The 22,114-nt window shown below is 42.7% G+C and overlaps 1 protein-coding gene across 1 annotated transcript in view; it reads left to right on the top strand.

The window, feature by feature from the left end:
- FNDC1 (fibronectin type III domain containing 1) overlaps nucleotides 1-22,114 on the top strand; it is a 102,268-nt gene that overhangs the window by 73,504 nt on the left and 6,650 nt on the right. Inside the window, exons 15-20 of the mRNA XM_030928996.1 lie at nucleotides 3,649-3,717; nucleotides 5,792-5,935; nucleotides 8,057-8,287; nucleotides 13,290-13,398; nucleotides 18,047-18,126; nucleotides 21,806-21,835. Of these exons, the coding sequence (XP_030784856.1) occupies nucleotides 3,649-3,717; nucleotides 5,792-5,935; nucleotides 8,057-8,287; nucleotides 13,290-13,398; nucleotides 18,047-18,126; nucleotides 21,806-21,835 (663 nt within the window). The remainder of the gene's footprint in view (nucleotides 1-3,648; nucleotides 3,718-5,791; nucleotides 5,936-8,056; nucleotides 8,288-13,289; nucleotides 13,399-18,046; nucleotides 18,127-21,805; nucleotides 21,836-22,114) is intronic.

Here is a 22,114-nt window from a genome sequence, read left to right on the forward strand (position 1 = left end):
TGGGTTATTTCTACTTTTTTGTTATTATGAATAATGCTGCCTTGAACATTTGTTTTGTTTTGTTCTGCTTGATCTGACTTCTCTATTGGATAATAAACTCCTTGCAGTTGAGACAATGTCTTCTGCTTCATCTCTAATTCCTTGTGGTACCTAAGTACATACCTTTGGATATCCAAGCAAGACCTTAAGGTATAGGCATTCTCCATGTCTTAAAAGCCAGTGCTTTTTTTTTTTTTTTTTTTTCCAGGTTCTGTATCTACAGCAAATCTGATGACAGAGGGTGTACACGGAATGTGACAAGCCAGATGAACACCATCAATAATTTGTAGCATGACCTTGTTACAGGCTGCAGAAAAACATCCGTCATTACGGAAAACAGACCTTCCCTACCATAGCTGGGTCTCCAGATAGAAAATACCGAGAAATGCAACATTCATTTGAGCTGGACCAACTGTACAGTGTGCAAATATCCCTGGGTTTCAAATAGCTGTCATTTACCTTCTGTCTCTAAACTTCTACTGAGAATAATTTTTAAAAAATATTTTTTAATATCTCTGGAGCAAAGGCCTTCCTTCTTTGGTGACATTTTTCACTTATTTTTTTCATGGCTACTTGATAAACTACTGAAGAGAATAAACGACACTACTGTGGTTGATGGCTGGCAAATGTGTTTATGTGAAGAGGCTGAAGCTTTTCACATTGGTGCTGAGTTGGCTTGTAAAATATCCAGTTTTACACAGTTCTGAATAGTTTAAAATGGCATTCGGGTGGGCCAAAGTAAGGTAGTCAACTTTTTGTTTTTTGTTTTTTTTAATTGTAAATATATTTCATCACATCTGGAAGTTATTTTTACTTGGAGTCAAGATGGTTCTATTTTAGAAAATTTATGCCTGAGTTTATTTGGTCTTAAGAAAAAGAACACTGAAATCACTCAATAGATTGTTTACTTAATGCCAGAGGACTTAACTGTCACTCATCTCACGAAGTGAACTCATTTGCCGCTAAAAGCATCATTTCTGTAGCCTGCTGCATGCTTTGGAGTATTTCAGCACCTCACGGAGTTACCCGTAACACTAGAGTCCGTGAAGGAAATGATATACTTTTCCCTTTTCTTGTTCACCCTGGGATGCAGAAACTTCACCATGTATTCATTTTTGATGTGACCAAAAACAGTAATGAAAAGAAATGACACTGAACTGATAATGAGGAAAAGCAAGACGATATTCCTAAAGGTTAAATTGACAAGGGAAAGAAAATGGTAGGCCAGGAAACAATGGCAAGATAATCCCAGACTTTACAGGGTGTGAACCTGAAAACTGATTTGAACAAGCTCAGAAGTAATTTGTCTTGGATCCCAGGCATATTGACATTGGAATGACCGAAGGAAAGTTTGTGTTTAATAGTTTTTCGTGAAATGACAATTCCACCCCTAAATGGATGGATAATTTACAACTTCTCTCTGCTTAATATTCATTGGCTGAATCAGAACACACCAGAGTCATTGCCTCAAGGACCATCTCTTGGGCCTCGGAATAGGAGCTGGGAGTTCTTACTGTGATCCCAGAAGGGCTGGACAGACCACTCGAGGCTGCCATTGCCCTTTGTGGGTGGAGTTTGTTTTTACAATGTAATATTCATGTCATTCAAACTAGGCTGAAAAAGATTGGTAGGATAATGACATAGGAGTTTATATACCTTCTACTTCAATTTCCCCTTCATTACACTGTAGAATGGTGATTCTAATAGAGCATCTTCACATTGACAGATAATTTTATTGGTTAGTTCAACTTTTCAGAAGTGGAGGCAGTTTTATGAAGTATAAAGTAAGTAGTCTTTGGAGCCAGAGTACTTGAAGTTCACATTCTGTTTTTGCTGTCTTTTACCATCCACATGTCTCAGGCATGCTGTAAATTCTCCCAGAGCCTTGGTGTCCTTGGCTGATGTATTAGTACGTTTTCATACTGCTGTAAAGATACTACCTGAGACTGGGTAATTTATAAAGGAAGAAGTTTAATTGACTCACAGTTCTAAATGGCTGGGGAGACCTCAGAAAACTTACAATCATGGCAGAAGGGGAAGCAGGCACATCTTACATGGTGGCAGGTGAGAGGGAGGGAGAGAGAGAGAGAACGAGCGAGCAAGTGTGCAGGAAAAACTACCATTTAGAAAACCATCAGATCTCATGAGAATTCACTCACTATCATGAGAACAGCATGGGGGAAAATGCCCCCATAATCTAATCACTTTCCACCAGATCCCTCCCTGGACATGTGGGTATTATGGGGATTATAATTTAAGATGAGATTTGGGTGGGGATACAGCCAAACCGTATCAGCTGAGAAGTGGGTATTTATGAGCTCAATGTATCTCAAGGGTTTCTTGTGAAATTATATATACATAAAAGTGGCTGATACAGAGAAGGCATCTAGGAAACCATCCACTAGTCACTTCTTCCTCTTTTCCCCACCTTGCCCCCTTTTAGTAGTGCGTTAAGTTTAGAGAGTTCTATATAATTGCTGTGGGCTTCAGGTCATAGGGAGGAAAGTAATTCCTTACAGTTATTTTTTGAGCTATAAAACCTTTTGCCTCAAGATTTTATCAGCTACAGTGAGATGTTCTCCTTTTTACAGTTGCATCTATAACCCCCAAGTAGAGAAATAGTATAATCGATTCCATTATACCTTTTCCAAAAGACTTCTGCTTAAACTACCCTGATAATGGAGGTGAAGATGCCTTTTATGCTTAAATCACTCACTTTCTTTTCACAAGTTGCTCATGCTCGTAATATTGGTTTAGTCATTACAGGAATTGTAATAGTTCTTCTAACTAGGGTTTCCTGGCTTTTCCAAAAATCACGTCTGAAATTTTGTATTACATTTAAAGTATAATTCTGTAGTAAAAATAGACCTATCGGTTAGTACAGCCCAATCTGTCTGTAAAGAGAAATTTGCAATGATTGGCATATTTTTCCAAATTTCCTATGCAAATTAGGAAATCTGATTTATCTCCCTAGTCGGTGAGAGAGGGTGGGTAGTCAGTAGGAAGTGGAGAAGCACAGGGAACTCTCATTGGTAGAGTTTGCGAAGTTGGGATGTAGACGAGGTAGGAGATTACCCTGCTTCTTGAATATTCCAGAGGCAAGATGGAGGGGGTGGAGGAATGAAGACTGATGAACAAGGGAGTTGACCCGTGAGGGGCTTTTTGTCACCATCCTGAGCACCAACCGCCCACTCTCCTCTCTCTCTCATGACTGCTTCCTAAGAGCGCCTGCTGTGGCATGAGGGGCCAGGGGACTTCCCTCAGCATCAGAGCCCTGCAGGCATGCGGGCGGGTGGGCTGAGGTGGTAGGAGGGAGGTGAGAGAGAGCTTGGGGGTGCTGAGGAATCTGGGAATGAGGAGTGGGGTGTTTGCTCCTGATGGGGCGGGCATTTGTATCACCCTTTCCTGGGCCCAAAGGAGAGAAAGTCTGGGTTCCATGTCAGTGCTTTGATGATTTTCCTCCTGAAAACGTTGTGGAGACTCTGGCCTTGGGGACTTGTTTTCATGACCTGCTCGAGGTGAATGAATTGTCATGCTCTGGGGCCTACTTCTGAGAGAACCATGGAGAAGGAACCCTGGATGACCGGTCCTTTTCTCTGTCCTCACTAGATGAGTTCTCAGGTTTGGAGACCGACACTGCAGTACCCACAGAAGAGGCCTACGTTATATATGATGAAGGTACAAACTAGCTTTTGAAAAATTATTTGCGCACTTTCTTTCCTAATCAAAGGATCTGATTGTAACTATTGAATGGATGATCTTGACGGAAGTTTCCTTTTGAGCTTTGGGCCGGTGGCAATGCTGAGGGCTGGCTTAGGGAAGGGTAGTTTTACCCCATGCTTCCATGTCACCCCCAAATGCCTATTTGATCTAAGAAAAACAGTGCGCTTAACATGCAGATGCAGATTCCCACTTGGTCCCTGTACTCCCCGTTCCCTCCCTCCCAACCCTCCTTAGGCCCAAGGAATTCTGGAGTTATCCATCAGGGCTCCCCTTCAGCCTTCATTTATAAAACTTACTTGGTTTAACCAAGTCCAACTTCCTTACTTGGCTCTTCTCTTTCTTATTCCTTTCTTTTCTCTCCTTTTCTAATTACATAAAATATGTGATGCTTAGATCAGTTGATTTCTTATCATAGAATCTTTTCAAGGGTAAGTTTGTAAGATTAGGAACATAGGCCGGCCACAGTGACTCAAGCCTGTAATCCTAACACTTTGAGAGGTCAAGGAGGGAGGATCACTTGAGCCCAGGAGTTCAAAAGCAGCCTGGGCAGCATAGCAAGACACTGTCTCTACAAAAAATTAAAAAATTAGCTGTATATAGTAGCACACACCTGTAGTTCCAGCTACTTGAGAGGCTGAGGCAGGTGGATCGTTTTGAGCCCAGGAGTTCGAGCTGTGATGGCACCACTGCACTCCAGCCTGGGTGAGAGAGCAACACCCCATTTCAAAAAAAATTTTTTTTAAAATTAAGAATACAAAGTGCCTTGGACAGCATCTGGGAGAGTCATTCAATAAATGGTAACTAATGGTATTATTACACTTAGGACCTTGTGATTGTTTTGTGTGATTTGGAAGTTGTCTCTGCAACTTGAAGAAGTTCTTAAAGGAATCTTGTCCACATCCAGTGCCGGCCTTTGACACCAAGGCTCAGGATTCTCACTTTTGAGGTCCACCTTTTCTGCAATTATTCATAGCTCTAATTGTCTTAAATCACAACTGTGCAAACAATGTCACCTTTGATGTGTTATTTATTCATAATAAAGCTTGATGTAGTGGTTTAATCCCAAGGTTTTCAAACAAAAACTGACTTAAAGAAAAACAGCAGATATTAGAAAGCAAACGAAGATTTTTTTTTTAGCACCTTTGAAAATATTAGGCATCTTTCTTATCTTTGAAGAGTTTGAAAAAGAGGCAGAGTTTTATTTTCTTTTTCAAATGTTAAAGGATTAGTTGTTTTGGCAGGATTAATCCCATCCCCCATGCCCAGAAAAAGTTCATACACAGAAAAAAAAAAAAAAAAAAATTGTTTTTGAGATGGAGTTTCTCTCTGTCACCAGGCCGGAGTGCAGTGACATGATCTTGGCTCACGGCAACCTCCGTCTCCTGGGTTCGAGCGATTCTTTTGCCTCAGCCTCCTGAGTAGCTGGGACTACAGGTGCACGCCACCACGCCCAGCTAATTTTTGTATTTTTAGTAGAGATGGGCTTTCACCATGTTGACCAGGATGATCTTAATCTCCTGACCTTGTGATCTGCCCGCCTTGGCCTCCCAAAGTGCTGGGATTACAGGTGTGAGCCACATGCCCGGCTAAAAAAATTTTTTATGAAAAAAATTCAAGTTTATTTTTTGATGTTATCTTTTATTTCCTAAAAGGGAACATTATGCAGGTAGAGCATGGCTTTGGGCCAGTGCCATGAGCTACAATGTTGTGAGTCTAAAACCCCATTTTTAGACTCCAGTTGTGAGTCTAAAATCCCATTTTTTCTGGTCATATGTGTTTCTTTTTGCCCTTTCTCTCTTCTGTCTGCAGCTTCTTTTCTGCAGGGACAGAAATGCGAAGAAATGGTATTTTAGTAGAGACAAATTATGTTTGGGCGTAGCATTTATTTTAGGGTGTGTGTCTGTGTGTGCATGTGTGTGTGTCTGTCTGGGTTTTAGCCTATAGTTGAATGTTAGGAAGGTATCATTTGACTATAGAAAGTGCTCCTTTTCTGGCAGTGCCCAATTACAGAGCCTTCATATCATTTCAGATTATGAATTTGAGACCTCAAGGCCACCGACCACCACCCAACCTTCCACCACTGCTACCACACCGGGGGTCATCGCAGAAGAAGGCGCCATCAGTTCCTTTCCTGAAGAACAATTTGATCTGGCTGGAAGGAAACGATTTGTTGGTAAATATAATGTTGTTAATCAGAGAAACATGGGTTTTTAACTTTTGGTCTTTGAAGAAGAGCATTACTAATCTCTTGGCCTGGCCAAGGCAGTGCATTTTGAGAAGTTTTCCCAGAGTGAAGCTTCCACTGGGGATAATTGAGTGAGTCAGTCGTGTGTAGATATGTAATATTTTACTTTCTGCCAAAATCAGAAGAGGGGAGGATTTGGAGTCCAGCAGAGGAGAGCTGAAACAGGCTGCCTTGCATAGACTAAGAGTAAGAAATACTTAAAAACCATCTGGACCAGGGAACATGAGTGTTTTTGTTGTAGCCAGTTTATCCACGACAAGACTTACCACTGGGCCTTGTGTGTGTACTGTTTGTTAAATTCTTCCTAAAAGGTTAGCTGCTTACTGAATTGAGCCACTAGCGCTTATAGTATCATGGAGAGGAAGCTTTTTTCTTTTGTTATTTCCTATCACTTTCATTAGCTTCAAGGATTTGGGATCTAGAAATTCATTTTCCTCTTCTTTCTCAGTAATTGAAATGGTTTCAGTAGGAAATTCTGTGAAATTAAACTGCGTTAAGTCTTGCAAGTCTTCTTTTCCCATGCCCTTAATGAACCTCATTAATGAGACAGCTGGATTAGTATGTTACTAAGTGGAGACAAGTAACAGCTTAAACTTAGATCACACTTTTCTGTTTCCAAAACAACTGTTCTGCCATGAGCAGAGAACAACTCTTGCTAGCCAAGATGTAGTGACTGAGTGTCTAAACCACACATACTTGAAGAACAAGAATATTCATTTGAGGTGGCGTTCCTGAGGCAGACACTAACATGGGTCTCTGGTATGCAGCTGCCAGGCTGCGTTTACCATGTACACTGACTTCTTTCCCGGCAGTTCCATGATGGGAATTGAAATGCTTTCTGTGCTATTATTAGCTGTTCCACAGAACTCCTCTGAATGCTAAAGGCTTATTATTGTCTGGCTCTTTTCATAAGTCTACAACTCTCTAAAGCATAGGAGCCCACTCCCCAAACTTCCTGGTAAGACCCATGGACAAGTTCTAAAGGCCTAACTTCAGACTAATTTTTAGAAAACACTGTCTTAGCTGTGTCCTAGGGACTCTGTATCTTTGCTTTCATTAGTTACAAAGAACTTCTTGACTTCTGCCTTAATTTCATTATTTGCCCAAAAGTCAAATAGAGAAGCTAAAAACTGCATTCACTCCAAATAGCCACTAAGAATGACAACATAGCCCCAAAAGTTACAGTGGAAGCTTCAGAAATTGCCAGACATTGTTACTTGAGATCACTTGAGAGTTTTGCACGTATAAAACCCCAATCCCAAGTCCTTGACATTTCTAATTTAGTGGGATATAATAGAAAGAGTTAAGGGCTGGGGGTGACAGCCTCCTGTCTGATCCTTACATAGTGAGCACTCTCAGTGTTTGTAGGAGAGATAGTAACATGAGGCCATCGGTTCATATCCTGCCTTACTCCCAGGACCGCGTATCCTCTGAAATAATGTATGTAGAAAAATCTTCAGCCATCTGTAAATGTGAGTAGCTGTTGTTATACTGAGCAGTAATGTTGTAGACAGCAGTTCAGGCCTGGCCTTATGCACAGATGCTTCAGATTGTTGTGGGGGTTTATGAAGCTCTAGGGAAGGCCACCCAGGGCTGAGGCTAAAGGCTGCATGTCTTGATCAGTATACATTTTTTCCTGGTCCCAAGATAGTCAAGGAAATGAACTGTGTTGAGAGAGTGCTAGTAAAGGGTTGGGTGGGCCTGACTCACCCTTTTCCAAATGTTGGGGCACAGGAATGGCAGAGAGCTGCAGGCTTACATTAAATTGAATTATAGTTTCATGATCTCTCAAAACCACTTTGAAGGCATAGTCGTTGATGTCGATGGGGCAATAGGATCTTTTGGAATGACCGGATTGAAAGACATAAACACATGGGTCCATTAAGGAGAGCTGGGGGTGTGTTTCTGAGCTTGGCATCAAGGCTGATGGGGCCTCTGTCCAGCAGGGAGAGACCGAATGGTGGGTCTGATTCTGTGGAGCAGATGCTGTGTTTCTGCCTCCAGAAAAAGCCTCCAGCAATCCAATTGGATATCTCTGTTCTTTTCCAGCTCCTTACGTGACATACCTAAATAAAGACCCATCAGCCCCGTGCTCTCTGACTGATGCACTGGATCACTTCCAAGTAGACAGCCTGGATGAAATCATCCCTAATGACCTGAGGAAGAGTGACCTGCCTCCCCAGCATTCTCCCCGCAACATCACCGTGGTGGCCGTGGAAGGCTGCCACTCATTTGTCATTGTGGATTGGGACAAAGCCACCCCGGGAGATGTGGTCACAGGTGTGTCCTAGGCAGATATCAGAGTTCCCATGATCTGTAGTTGGGAAATGTGGACAATAAAGAATGATGGATGACTGGATGGGTGCATGCATGGATGAGTAGGTTGGATGGATGAATGGGATGATGGCTACCCATCTAGAAGGAAGACATCTACTGTCTTCCTTCAACTGGATGAAATATAGACAACAATGGAAGCCTCATGGGGTAGGGTAAGGAGTACTGGATGGAAGTCAGAAGTCGTAAATCCTCGTCCCAGATTGATTTGCATGATCTTGAGCTCAGTACTTCATCTTTCTGGGCCTTGGTTTCCCCATATGCAAAACATCACTACATCTCTAACATCCTGTAATCTTGCACATGGCCAGGGAGTTCAGCTAGCTCTTTACCGGATCAGATCCTGCAGTGAGCGTGACCATGAGCGCCCACTGGGCCACACAGCTGTCCCTTGTTGGAGTCAGCCCTGGGCTTGTGTCTCTGCCTCTTTCTCTCCTTTCACATCTGCTGGGTGCTTCCAGACAAATCTGGGTGCTTCTCGGTTCCTTATGTGGGAATTGGAGGTGACGAAAAAATGCCCAAGGATCTTGAGCCTCCTTGGCCTGTGAGATGTTTAAGTTCACTCTGCCAAGGACATATTTGAAGATACATCTTGAAATTTAAGTTCTTACAGAAAGAGAATTGATATTTTCTGTGAATAGTTGCAATTTTTTTTTTTCTGGGCCTCTGAGCTGTGCAAGAGGAAGAAGTATGGCTGTGGCTGTGTGTGTCTCTGACTGGGAGGTAGCAGTCGTATTAGAGGTCAGAGTTCAACATTCTCTGCCATTATTGTGCTAGTGCAGTTTGTATAATTCAAAATTTCTAGTGCTTGTCTTGGTGTTCCCACTATTATATCTTACAATGAAAAAATGTGTCCAAGAATATCCAAAGAGCATCTTCTCTTGTGGAATTTGTACAGCAGTGCAAATGCTAGAATAAGGGACATAGAAAAGAAGGCTTCTGGGTGTTCTGCCAGGTGAGACTGAAAGGCCTGGGGTGCAGGGAGGGTGTGGGATTAAGGAGTTTGAGTCTTTAGCGGAACTAAAAGTACAGTACTGGGTAGGTGCTACATGGACCGCTGTGAAGTCCGTGGTGTTCTGAATAGAATGCAAATCAATCAATGGAAGGAGGAAAACTTGTAATCAAACAGCCAGAAAATATTTTTATTAATTGAACACACTTCTGTGAATGGTAATTTTTAAAAACAAGCAAGAAAGCATACAGAAAAAATAATTTAAAACCTTACTTTAAGCTGTTTAACTTTTGACATCTTGCATAACAGATATTACTTAACATAAATATATCACTGCACCCTGATTCAAGGGGCTTCTAAGAAACACTGGCTGCAGAATGAGAGTGCATTGGCCCCATTAAACGTGCCTCAAGGGTTCTTGCAGTGAAGAAGGAGCTTTCAGGGAACTCTCAACAAATGTCCCTGAGATTTAATTCAGATGTAATTTCTGTATTGTCCTGTAGAGGTCGGGCTTCTGAAACACCCATGCCCTTTAAGGGCGCTCTAAGCCATTCAAAGCTCCCTAAAGCCTTAGTGTCCTCACATGCTCCACCCTGCACCTCATCCGAAACGAAACCTCAGAGCCCTAATCATGAGTACTCACGACTAGCATAAATAATATGGATGAGGTATTTATAGGGCACTCCCAACATAGAGCTGTGCCAACTCCTGTCAAGCTGATTACTGTAGAACACTGCAGCATATGACGCCCTGTGGTGTGGGGGAAAACACCAGACTCCACAAGGCTCAGAGAGAGAATAGCGGCAGCTTGTCATCCGTTAGTGAACCAAACACCGGCTCTTTCACCTGCAGAACAACTAAGCCAAGTGGATACATCCTAAACTTAAACAAAGCATCACATTATCGGGCCCCCTGCAGGGCATCTGAATCCTGCTGGCTACATGGATGTTGTGTGCTCTGCTCGTTTTCACCTGCCATTCTTTCTTTCACAAGCAGTCAAGTCAATGTGTAATGAGGTGGTGCTCAAACAGTGTGAAACTCCTAGAATTTCTGCCTGCAACCTGTTGCTTTCCCAAATCACTCCTGAAGAATGAAGTTATTACTTTATTAGGAGTGATTCTGTGGGAAATCACCAATGTGATGACCTCTTAGTTTTTTAGGACCAGCACATCAGTCACTTTCAGGACTGGTTTTGATGAGAACAACAGAGAAATCAGGAGTTATGCTGTGCTCAGCAAGCGCCTTATCAAAACCCCAAAGCCCTCAAAACCCAGACACAGGATCAGCCGAGAAACCAGCCCCTTACATGGGAAGCGCGGGGTTCTGATGGAAGCCAGAGGTCCAAGAGTCTGAGCTTTGCCAACTCCATTGGAAGCCGGGTTTCCATGGCACACATGTGACCTCCGTCCCCTCTGGGGTGGGCCATTGTGTGCAGCACCAGCTGAAGCATGCAGAGCTTGACTACATTGTGCCAGAGGGGAAATGCCGTGGGGAGGGCAGCAACTCTTCCCAGGTTCAACGACTCTCCTCCAGGGAACAGTGTGGGGAGGGTTCCAGGGTCCAGTTCACCTGGCTTCCAGGCCCAGATTGCCCATTTGTTAGTTGTGTGACACTAATCAGTGTCATGTGATGTGACACTAATCAGATCGTAGGGTGCTAAATAAAATCACATGCACCTCTTAGGTACATTTGATGTTATTGATCTTTTCCTTCTTAACTTGTGTGCTTTCTCTCAACCTCTTCATCTCCTCCCAGGCTTGTACAACATTCAGTGGTGGAATTTCTCACGGCTTGGTCCTGGGGCCTCTTTTCTTCTTGCTCTGTCTTCTCTCCTCTCAGAGTCTCATCCATGCACATGGTTTTAATTCATCTCAGAAATGAGTCATTGATTTATATCTCAAGGCCAGGCCATCCTCTCCTCTGAGCCCCAGATAGTAAAATCAGATGCAAATGGTAAAATCACTTGATGTCATCACTGGGATGTCTCCAGAGCATCTCAGACTTGGTGTATAAAAAATCAGACTCATCCTGGCTAACATGGTGAAACCCCGTGTTACTAAAAATACAATAAAATTAGCCAGGCACGGTGGTGGGCGCCTGTAGTCTTAGCTACTTGGGAGGTTGAGGCAGGAGAATGGTGTGAACCCGGGAGGCTGAGCTTGCAGTGAGCCGAGATGGCGCCACTGCACTCCAGCCTGGGTGACAGAGTGAGACTCTGTCTCAAAAAAAAAAAAAAAAATCAGACTGACAATCCTTCCCATTCCCAAATCTGGCCCTCATCTATGTTTCCCATCTCAGAGAACTGTCCCACTTTCCACACATTTGCTCAAGCCTGAGGCATCTTCAAGTCTCCTTCTATCTCACTTCTATATTCTACTCATTATTAAATCTGGTCAGTGTTGCCTTCTGGATTCCTCTTGAACCCATCTGCTTCTCTCCATTAGGTGGTGTGCTCTAAGCTATTGCCACCTCTCACCTGGCTACTGTAAGAGCTGTCTAACTAGACTGTCCCATCCACATCTGCACTCCCATACCCAATCCATTCTGCCTTCTGCACAGGAGAGATTTGTTGAATATGCAAACCTAATTGTCTGGTTTAATGTCTTAACTGTCTTTCCCTTTCTTTTGGAATGAAAAGCAAAAGCCTAGCTTGGTCCAAGGGTGCTGCCTAATTTTCCCACCTGTGCTGCTTCAGCCTCAGCTCGTGCCCCCTCTTCCCGCCACTTACGGTTTCCAGCCACACTGCCTTCTCCTGGGTCCTCCCTCTTCAGTGTCTTGCTCAGGATTCCCACAACCTGGAATCCATCTCACCTCCTACCACACAGCTTATCTGCTTCTTATCCTTCAGATGCCAGCTCCTTTATTGTGACCCCAGGGAAGCTCTTTGTGTCCTCCATGGTGGGCCAGCTCCCGCTACACACCCTCTCACAGCACTGTGGACTGGTCCTGCAGAGCGCTCAACCCGGCTGTATAATTCTGTTTCCCAGTGCACCCTGCTGCTTCATGAGCTCCTGGTCACCACTTTATCTCCAGCACTTAGTATAATGTCTGGCAACTAGTAGTTGCACAATAAATATTTGTTGAATGAATCAATACATGTGAACTTAGACAAGATATTTAACCTATTGCTAAGACTCAGTTTCCTCTTGTGGCAAAATGAGGAAGGCAATACCTACATACTAGGATCATGAGGATTAATCAAATCAAATTCAATCGAGAGTACGTAGTTAGCATAATGTTTGGCACAAAGGAAGTGCTTGACAAATGTTTTCTCCTTCTGTGTACACATAAGAGACCTAGGATATGGGATGTGCTGAGCTGTGCGAAGAACTTCATTTTGCCTCCTGGGAGAGCTGTAAAGCCTGGGCAGGTGTCAGGGTCAAGGGCACACCGACTGAGCTCTGTTATTAGCAAGTAAGACAGAGCAGGTTGGACAATAGAAAGAAGAGCTGCCTCACTGCTGTGATTAGACCGTGAGGGCAAGGGCAGCACAGATACTCAGCAATGAGAAATAGCAGGACAGCCTTCACCAAATGGTCATGGGACCCCTGGGCATCTGGGGTCTCTCAGCCCCACACACATGCAGCACAGCATCCACCAGCAACATTCTTCGTTTCCTGTGCAGGGCAATAGGAAGTTCTTAAATACGTGTGTGGAGGGTACTGGTTTTTTCTTCTGCTTCTTTTTTCTGTGTGTGGTCAAGATGAGACATGATTAGTTCTGAGACGATGGGGAAAGCTGGGGAATGAGCAAGAGAAGTAGGGGGCCAGCAGGTCATCAGGAAGTGTCTTAGTTTTGTCATCCCCATCTGGATTCAGCAGAAGGTACCAGCGTTACATCCCATCCTGTCCTACAGTGCTGCGTGCCCTCCTTCCTGCAGTTCCCACATGGAGCTGCATCTGCAGCTTTGCCTCACTCCTGTCCTCAGTGGGTTACATCTTGTGTGTGACTTGGTTCCTTGGTGCCCATTAGGTTCTTTCCTGTTTCCATTTTCAGGTTACTTGGTTTACAGTGCATCCTATGAAGACTTCATCAGGAACAAGTGGTCCACTCAAGCTTCATCAGTAACTCACTTGCCCATTGAAAACCTAAAGCCCAACACGAGGTATGATGTGTCAGTCATTTAGAAACAAAAGATTAGAGCTGTGTGCATAGTTGCTGATATGCTTTGGTTGGAAATGAAGGGAGGAATCAAAATGTTTTTGTGATTTCTTTGAATACTCTGTTTAGTTCTAGTAGAATGTCAATGCATGCTTACCATATGCATATAAGTTTCTTAGAAGAAATGACTGTATGTATTGTCATTGTTAGGCTATTGTGCTTACATTTTCCTCTCTGTTTACCTAAACACTACCTGCCATTAGGGAAAGAAAAGTTGTTCTCTGTGTTGAAAGAATTGGTCCATTTTTCATCCCCAATATTGTGGCACTAGGCCTCGTAACCTTCGTATGCGAAAATTGAGCCGCAATCACGGAACACTTTAATGAAATGGTTCCCAAACTCTATGATGTAGAAGTTCACATCATTCAAGAAAGATGCATTTTACACATTGGTAGAGGTTATAAGCATGCCTTCATAAACTAGGCATGGCTGGCCAGGGAGTCATTTTGGAAGCCAGAGTTTATGGCCCTTGGCGTGAAATAGGCAAAACTAGTTCCCAGGGACACAAAGAGAGTGACTGTTCATTCCCCTTTTATGCCTTCTGGTTTTGGTGGTAATGACCTTCAGAAAGCTCCTGGGTGGGTGAGCGTGGGAAAGCACCAAGCACTTGATGGTCAAGAGTGGTGTGCTGGTAAACTGGCTCTCTGGAAAAAGAGTTCCCTGGTTGATACCATTAGCCAACTTCTGTGGTATAAATACTCCCACCTGTGGCCAATTTTAAGCTACCGTGGGCTTGTGGAGTTCCTGAATACTTAATGACTGGCTCTCACAAGCTGGTACAAATGGGTCCAGCAGACCTCTGTTGTGGGTAGCCACCATATTTGCTTAGCAAAGAGCTCTAAGTGAGGTGATGGCACACCCGAGGCCTCTCATTTTCTACACAGGCTGAGGAACATGGAGGAGGTTGGAACAAAATGGCCCTCATTAAACAGGCATGTGGTAAAGGGGATAGAATCTGGACACCAGCCGTGGGCACCAAAAGGCTACTGAACGAGCTGTGAGTTTTCCTCAAGACATTTTAACGTGCCATTTGGGCCCACTTGAGCTGAGCTTTCATAAATTATTATGAATTTTGGGATTTGGCAAATAAAAAGCAAGTAGTAAACCAGGAAGCTGAGAAAGCAGTTTTTTTTTTTTTTTTTTTTTTGCTTTTCCCTAGTAGTAATGGCAAATTAATTTTTTAATCAATTAGATAAAACAAAACCAAGAAAATTAGAGAAAATGGAGTCAATGTCCTTTTGTGTGTGTGTGTGTGTGTGTGTGTGTGTGTGCAGAGTGACAGTGCTTTTGCAGCACAGCCTCAGTTTCAAAAAGCAGCAAGAGGCCTTCCAGAGGCCTTGCCACAGAGCTAATTACAATAGGATCTGAATCACAGCCTCCTGACTCGCCGAGTCTAGCGTTCTTTCCACAACTTCTGCTGCCAGACTGATGTTGAATTTTGAGTCATGTCAGGAGGGTTATGTAGGGCGATGGTTTACTCATTCTTTCAACAGGTATTAGAGAGTGTGCACAGCTCATTCAGTCAGTCCTTACTACACACTTCCTGAGTGCGAGGTGGAACATCTGGGCTGGACTGGGGAAAATACACATGGCCCTGCCCTCAAGGAGCTTACAGTCTGGTAGAAGAGGCAGATTTTTAAAAAACCAACATAAATATAAACCTCCCTGAGTGGGTGTTGTGAGGGAGAAGTACACCATGCTTTGAGAGTATATAATGGGGGGATATTTTTTCTTTGTGAGCTTGGGGATAGAGAGGGGAGTCAGACAAGGTTCTCTGGGAAAGTAAAATCTGAACCATAAGAATCAGTCATCCTGCAGAGTAGGCTGTGCTCCCAGCAGAGAGGATGCCTTAAAGAAGGATGTGCCCTAGGAAACAAAGGAGGCCAATTTGGAGGAAGGTTGAGGAGAAGCAGGACAGACAGTGCCAGGGGCCCTTGGGTTGGCCCCACACACACTCAGCACCTTGAGGCAGAGGAGGAGCTGCAGCTGCTAATCTGCCTCTCCTGAGGTGCCCACCTGCTTATGTGCTCTTCTGGTAGAGACACTCACAGCTCCTCCTGAATTTCCTCAAAACCCTTCTGAGCAGCTGCTAAATTTTAGAGCTAGGAAAGTGCAAGTGTGATGTAAGGACACTCATTTTCCCCTGTGTCACTGGAATGCAGATCATCTCCAGGGAACTCACTTTGGTTGTCTCAGTCCTCATGGGGGCTCACTTGAGAAACCAGCTTCTGAGTCAATCCAGGGGAGACAAGAAGTCAGTCTACCCCAAAGAGGGGCCAGGGAATAAAAGTGAGCTTTGGTTATTTACAATTGGATCTTGCTTTTGACTTTAAGTGAGCATTGTCTACCTTAGACACCAGACAGAGTCCCAAAGAACTCTTTGGAGTCTGCGTATTTTAAATCCATACTTAAAACACACAGACTTGTCACAATTGAGGTTGTTCGAAAGAAGGTGCCAGAAGCTTAAGAGGGTGAGGCATGGATTGCTTTTGTTACTTGGCTGAGGCAGAGACTATTCAGAGTATGAAATGTATACTTTAGCCCATCAACAAAGTTTCATGTGAGTTTTAAAAATGGAATGTTACTTTTTGCATAATTTCATGTTGTTTTTCAGCTCAGCATATTTAAATTTACTTTGACACCTTAGGTGAGGTTCTAATGGGAATATGTCTTTGGAATGGTCACTTGTGAGTTTCTGGAGGCCTAGAATCATTGTGTCAACAGGGAAGGTGGATTTTGAGAATATTTAGGCTTCAGTGTCAAAACAAAATTGATACAGACAGATCCATCTGAATAGTGCTTCTCAGCCCATCAGTCACCCTTCTGCCACCTCCATAGAGGCACTTCCCTCCATAAAGTTGACTACTCAGCAGAAGTGTCCCATGGAGCCCCTGAGTATGCATCCTTCCTTATGTTTTAATTTCCTTTTTTAAGTGAAAAAAGTGTCTGTAAAGTTTGCCCAGGACTACAAATGTATGCCAAACCCACTGCTCAAACTGCCTGCAGAGTTTTGCCTTAAATAACTCCACAACCACTGCATAAAAGTATGCGTAACTGGGAAAACACGAGCTGCTGAGTGCATTGAGATTTGGAAACTCATATGTTCTTAATTGTGCATATCTTTTTATTTAAATTGCAATAAAAAAGAATACTCCTAAATAAGATGCAAATGGCTTAGGAAGACTAATTTTACCCAATGGCTTTTCTTTGTTTTCTGTTTAATCAAACCCAAAGTAAAATATCTCTTTTCTGAGGGCTGTCTCGGCCTTGGTGATCCAGCAGCTCAGAAGGCTTGAGGCCAGGGCTGTTGGTGCAATAGGCCTAATAACCCTTTGCTCTCTGAATATGAATTGTTCACTTTTTAAAAATATAGTGCATTTTAATTAGTACATAGAATCTGTGTGCCTGACTTAATCAAATAAATAATTTTATAACATTTAAGTGTGACATTCTTACTCGCCAAAAGCCAGAGAAGAGATCCCTTATGAGCTCTCTAAAATGACAGAGCCACCAGGGATTCTTTACCTCTCTCTTCATCTGTAAGCAGCTAAGCACTAAAAGAGCATGTAAAATATCTAGAATCAAGAGGTGAGGAAAGCGCAAAGATTAAGATATAGTGGGACACAAGTGTGGTGTTGGTCTTTATTACTTCTCTAAACACCATTCTTTTTCTTTTGCTTGCAAGAATGCCAATAAGATGCTTCGAGACTCAGTCTCCCTCCAGATGAGCTAGTTGACTCAGGCAGCGTGCTTTCCAGCACATTCGCTCTTCCAAGACAAAGTTTAGCCCTACAGAAAAGTCTCTCTCTCTGGATCTTTCCCCCTTTCCCTTCTTGGACTCGCTTCTCTTTCCTTGAGGTGCAGAAGCTCATAACTCAGTGACTTTTAAGGTGGTCCCTTCCCAGCTTCAGAGCCAACCACAGCATTTCTCAATGCACCCAAGACACCATTGCCGTGTTAGCTTCACTGAAGAGGCAGCCTCCAGCCCGGTTCATCCTCTCCCTGTCAACCTTAAGTTGTGTGGTTGCTGGAGCAAACGTCCTGCTCTTCTACATGGACTCCAGGGATATAATTAGGTTATAATTTGAATTCCGCTTTGTAGTGTTTTGCTCCACCACCCTCTCTCTACCAGGCTGTGGAACTGAAGCGGAGACTAGAGTCTTAAACCTGAGTGAGAGCAGGGCTAGAGGAGCGTCTCACCAGGGATGAGCTCAGGAGAGCCTGCGCAGAGCAGGGACAGTCCTGATGCGAAGGAACGCGTGGTCACCAAGCAATCTGTGTTGTAATATGTCCCTATTCTATTGCCATTAGCACGAAGGAACACATGCTCACCGAGCAACCTGTGTTCTAATATGTCCCTTCTCTTGCCATTAGCCGTGTATCTCTGCTATGTTAATTGTATTATTTAGAGAATTTATTCAAAACTGAGAAAGTTCAGAAAAAACATGAAGAATCACTAGTGCTGTGTGCATTTGCAAAAATTAGAACTCAAAGCCTGTCACAGTTTAGGTGTTCAGCAGTTTGGGAGTCTGTGTCATTACACAGAAGTCAAATACACGTTTCTTTCAAAATATATTTTCTTCCAACTTCAGGTATTATTTTAAAGTGCAAGCACAAAATCCTCATGGCTACGGACCTATCAGCCCTTCGGTCTCATTTGTCACCGAATCAGGTATGAATGACTTCACATTCTGATTTGTTTTACTTTTCTAAAAAATGAAATAAATAATCTAGAATGATGGCTACAATAGAATAAATACTTACTTTTCTATTTAATGAGCTCATGTTGGATATCTGTTTCTAAAGTAAACATTATTTGCTTTGTGCTAGGTTAAAACTTGGATAATAAAATTAAAAGTAGTTTTCATGGGCTCTCTGAGGAACAGAAAGGTCAAATTCCAATGAAAGGAAAAAAATCTAGATTTCAACAACATGGGAAAGATAAAGTTGACTCTATCTGTACAAAAGTTAGTTGCAGAGTTTAAAAAAAATTATTGCAAGCACCTGAAGAACACACATGTCATGTGGCTGACAGGCAGTTGCCTCTCCAATGAGCCAAGACATTGGATGCCCCCTTAATAGAAGGCAGAGATATCTTTAATTAATATTGAGAGGTTAATTACAATATCATTCAGTCTTACAAGCAGTATCTTTCAGAGCATGCCCTTGCATTTTGGGGTGCTGGTGGGCAAAGCTCTCAGTCCCTGCAAGAAAATGTTCCTGGTCAGGGGTGGTGGCTCATGCCTGTGATCCCAACAATTTGGAAAGCCAAAGTGGGAGGATCTCTTGAGACCAGGAGTTCAAGACCAGCTTGAGCAACACAGGGAGGTCCTGTCTCTACAAAAAAATTTTAAAATTAGCCAGGCATGGTGATGCATGCCTATAGTCCCAGCTACTCAGGAGGCTGAAGAGGGAGGATAGTTTGAGTCCAGGAGGTTGAGCTGTAGTGAGCCGTGGTCACACCATGGCCCTCCAGCCTGGGTGATAGAGTGAGAGTTTGCCTCTGAAAACACAGTTCCTATGGACTGTGGTCTAAGGTAGCACATGCAGAGCCAGCTACTGTGACAGTTCTTGGCCTAGAGACTTTTCCATGCAGGAAGCCAGGCTGAGTTCAGAGCAACCCAGCTGAGCCAGCCCTGCACCCAGCTTCCATTTGGCTAGATGATCTTCTACATGCAGCCTGATCCCAGAAAATGGGTCATTGGAAGATATTTTTAAGTGTCATGATTTAAAAACGTACTGAGTCAAAATATATGAAAACATAAAGTCTTTTCTAAGAATATGCTTTATACCAGAAATGTAGGCAAAGGACCTCAAACATGTTTTCATCTCTTTATTTAAGAAATATGTTTCTGTTAGTAATTAGGAAAGAGCAAGAGAAAACAATTATCTGTGGTTAATTTGCTAAAATAAGGGATGTGTCTGTGATTATGACTGCATTTCCTAAAAGCAAGGTGGACTTTGGCAACTATCAGAATCAACATGAAAAAAATGTTTTAAAAATTTCAAATCCAAAAAGCTATCAGGAAACTCCGATATGAAATCTTTCTGAGAGTAAAAGTGATACACACGTAACTTCTGGAGCTGCAATCTAAAGTTTTGATAAAACAGCTGTCTTCTACCTTCTTCTCCAAGAAAAACTCCTAATTCATTCTTTATGGCCTCCGAGGGCTGGGTGAGGAAAACTCAAGGCCCCACCCTACCATCTGAATAAGAATCTCTCTAGGAAACGCTTTCAATGGGCTCCCAGAGGAGCCGCACACACATGAAAATTGGACAGTTACTTGCTCTGGTTATCTGCCTTTATTCCATCGGTTTATTCAAGTTTCTCCTTCATTTTGTGCTACTCTGCTGAAAACGGTTAGGCGAGCAACAGGAACAACAGGAAAATGATAAAGTCAGTGAATTATGGAGTTTGCCAAACATAACAATCTGAAAATTAATACAGAAAGTAAACGTAGTGTGTGACACAGGCTGTGCCATGAGGTCAGGTCTTGTTTTCTGTGCTGGTGTCATTTTGTTTGTTTCCCTCCACCTGCCCTGGGATATTTGGGATGTTTTTGGCAGACTGTTGAACTTCAGTTCAGAGCAGGGGAGCAAAGCAAGCATTGGACACTTATGGCTATGGTGTGTCCCTCTATTTTGTGGATAGCAGAGGGCATCAGAACAAATGGTCTGTACAAAGTGCAGCCTAGGGAGATTTGGGGGTGATGTAAACCTTTTGCATGCTGATTTTGGCAGGATTCCATGAACCTGTGCAGGCGTGAACATTCATAGGATATATACCATAAAAGAGCAATTTACTGTATGATAATTTTTCAAAAAAAAAAAAAAAAAGAATCGTCCAGATTTACCTAGTTCATGGCATTTTATAAAAATAAACTTTTTGGCCGGGTACAGTGGCTCATGCCTGTAATCCCAAAACTTTGGGAGGTTGAGGGGGGTGGATCACGAGGGCAGGAGATCAAGATCATCCTGGTTAGCACAGTGAAACCCCATCTCTACAAAAATACAAAAAATTAGCCAGGCATAGTGGCAGGTGCCGATAGTCCCAGGTACTCGGGAGGCTGAGGCAGGAGAATGGCATGAAACCAGGAGACGGAGCTTGCAGTGAGCCAAGATTGCGCCACTGCACTCCAGCCTGGGCGACAGAGCAACACTCCATCTAAAAAAAAAAAAATTAGCCAGTCATGATGGCACATGCCTGTAATCCCAGCTACTCAGGAGGCTGAGGCAGGAGAGTCGCTTGAACTCAGGAGGTGGAGGTTGTGGTGAGCCGAGATCATGCCATTGCACTCTACCCTGGGCAACAAGAGCGAAACTCCATCTCAAAAAAAAACCAAAAAACAAAAAAAAATGAAACTTTTCTGAAGCAGAATTCCTTAAAAAGCTAGTACCATATTTTTCTTAAATGGTGTTACTTGGGCTAAGGTAGAGATGGGTTTTACATTTGTTGAGGTACAAATGCCATACAGTAACCTGAACATACTTGAAGTGTACATCTTAGTATATTTTGAGTTGTGCTTATACCCATGAAGCCATTGTCACTGTCAAGATAGCATATCCATCTCCCCAACAGTTTCCTCCTGCTACTGTGCAATGCAGCTTTCCCAGGCCCCTTCTCTTTCCAGTTTATAGGCAACCATTCATCTGCTTCCTGTCACTATAGATTAGTTTGCACTTTCTAGATTTGGGTATCAGTAGACTCATACAGTATGAACTCCTTTGACTGGCTTCTTTCACCTAGCATCATCATTTTGAGATTCATCCAAACCATTGTGTGTATCAGTAGTTCACTCTCTTTTACTAGTGAGCAGTATTTCCTTGTATGGCTGTGCTACAGTTTGTTTACCTAGTCAGATCACCTGTTGGGAAACACTTGTGTTGTTTCTACTTTTTGACTATTACAAACAGAGTTGCTATAAACATTTATGTGGAAGTGTTTGGATGGACATATGTTTCCATTTCTCTTAGATAAATGACTGAGTGGAATGGATGGATTGTATAGCAGGTGTATGCTCACCTTTTTAAGAAACCACCACACTATTTTCTAAAGGTAGACAATTTTTTAAAATAAGTACTGAATTATTTTGTAATACATAATATCAAAACCTTATTATTTTCAGGGATCCACAGCTTCTAGGTAAATAGCAACATGCTCTAACTAGAAAACAGTATTTCTCCAAAGGAAATGTTTAGAAAATAAAACCAAGGAAAACGTTGGCATCTATCAAATCTTATCTTTTTCTTTATTCTGATTTGATTAGCTCTTTCAGTTACACTAACCATTTAAAAAACTGCATGATTGTGAAATATGGCACCAAGTCCATTATTTCTTTTTCATTCTACAGATAATCCTCTGCTTGTTGTGAGGCCTCCAGGTAAGTCTGTCTTCTTGATAATCTGGACATTCTGGTAATCAGGTTGAATATTGAATATGAGATTGTTGTGGTTACACACAATTAGAAAGTCTGGACCATTTTCCCAATTTTCCGTCAACTTCTATGCTTTCCTTTCACTCTTCATCCTGATCTTCTTTACTCTATGGGAAAGAATGATCTGGGAATTTTAAAATAGAGCCATAGCAATCAACATGTATGAAAAAACATCATGGAGTAGCCAGTCCTATGAAACAGATGCTTTATTTTCGTGACTCATTT

The sequence above is a fragment of the Rhinopithecus roxellana genome, chromosome 4 (assembly GCF_007565055.1).
Source record: "Rhinopithecus roxellana isolate Shanxi Qingling chromosome 4, ASM756505v1, whole genome shotgun sequence".
Classification (NCBI taxonomy): Eukaryota; Metazoa; Chordata; class Mammalia; order Primates; family Cercopithecidae; genus Rhinopithecus; species Rhinopithecus roxellana.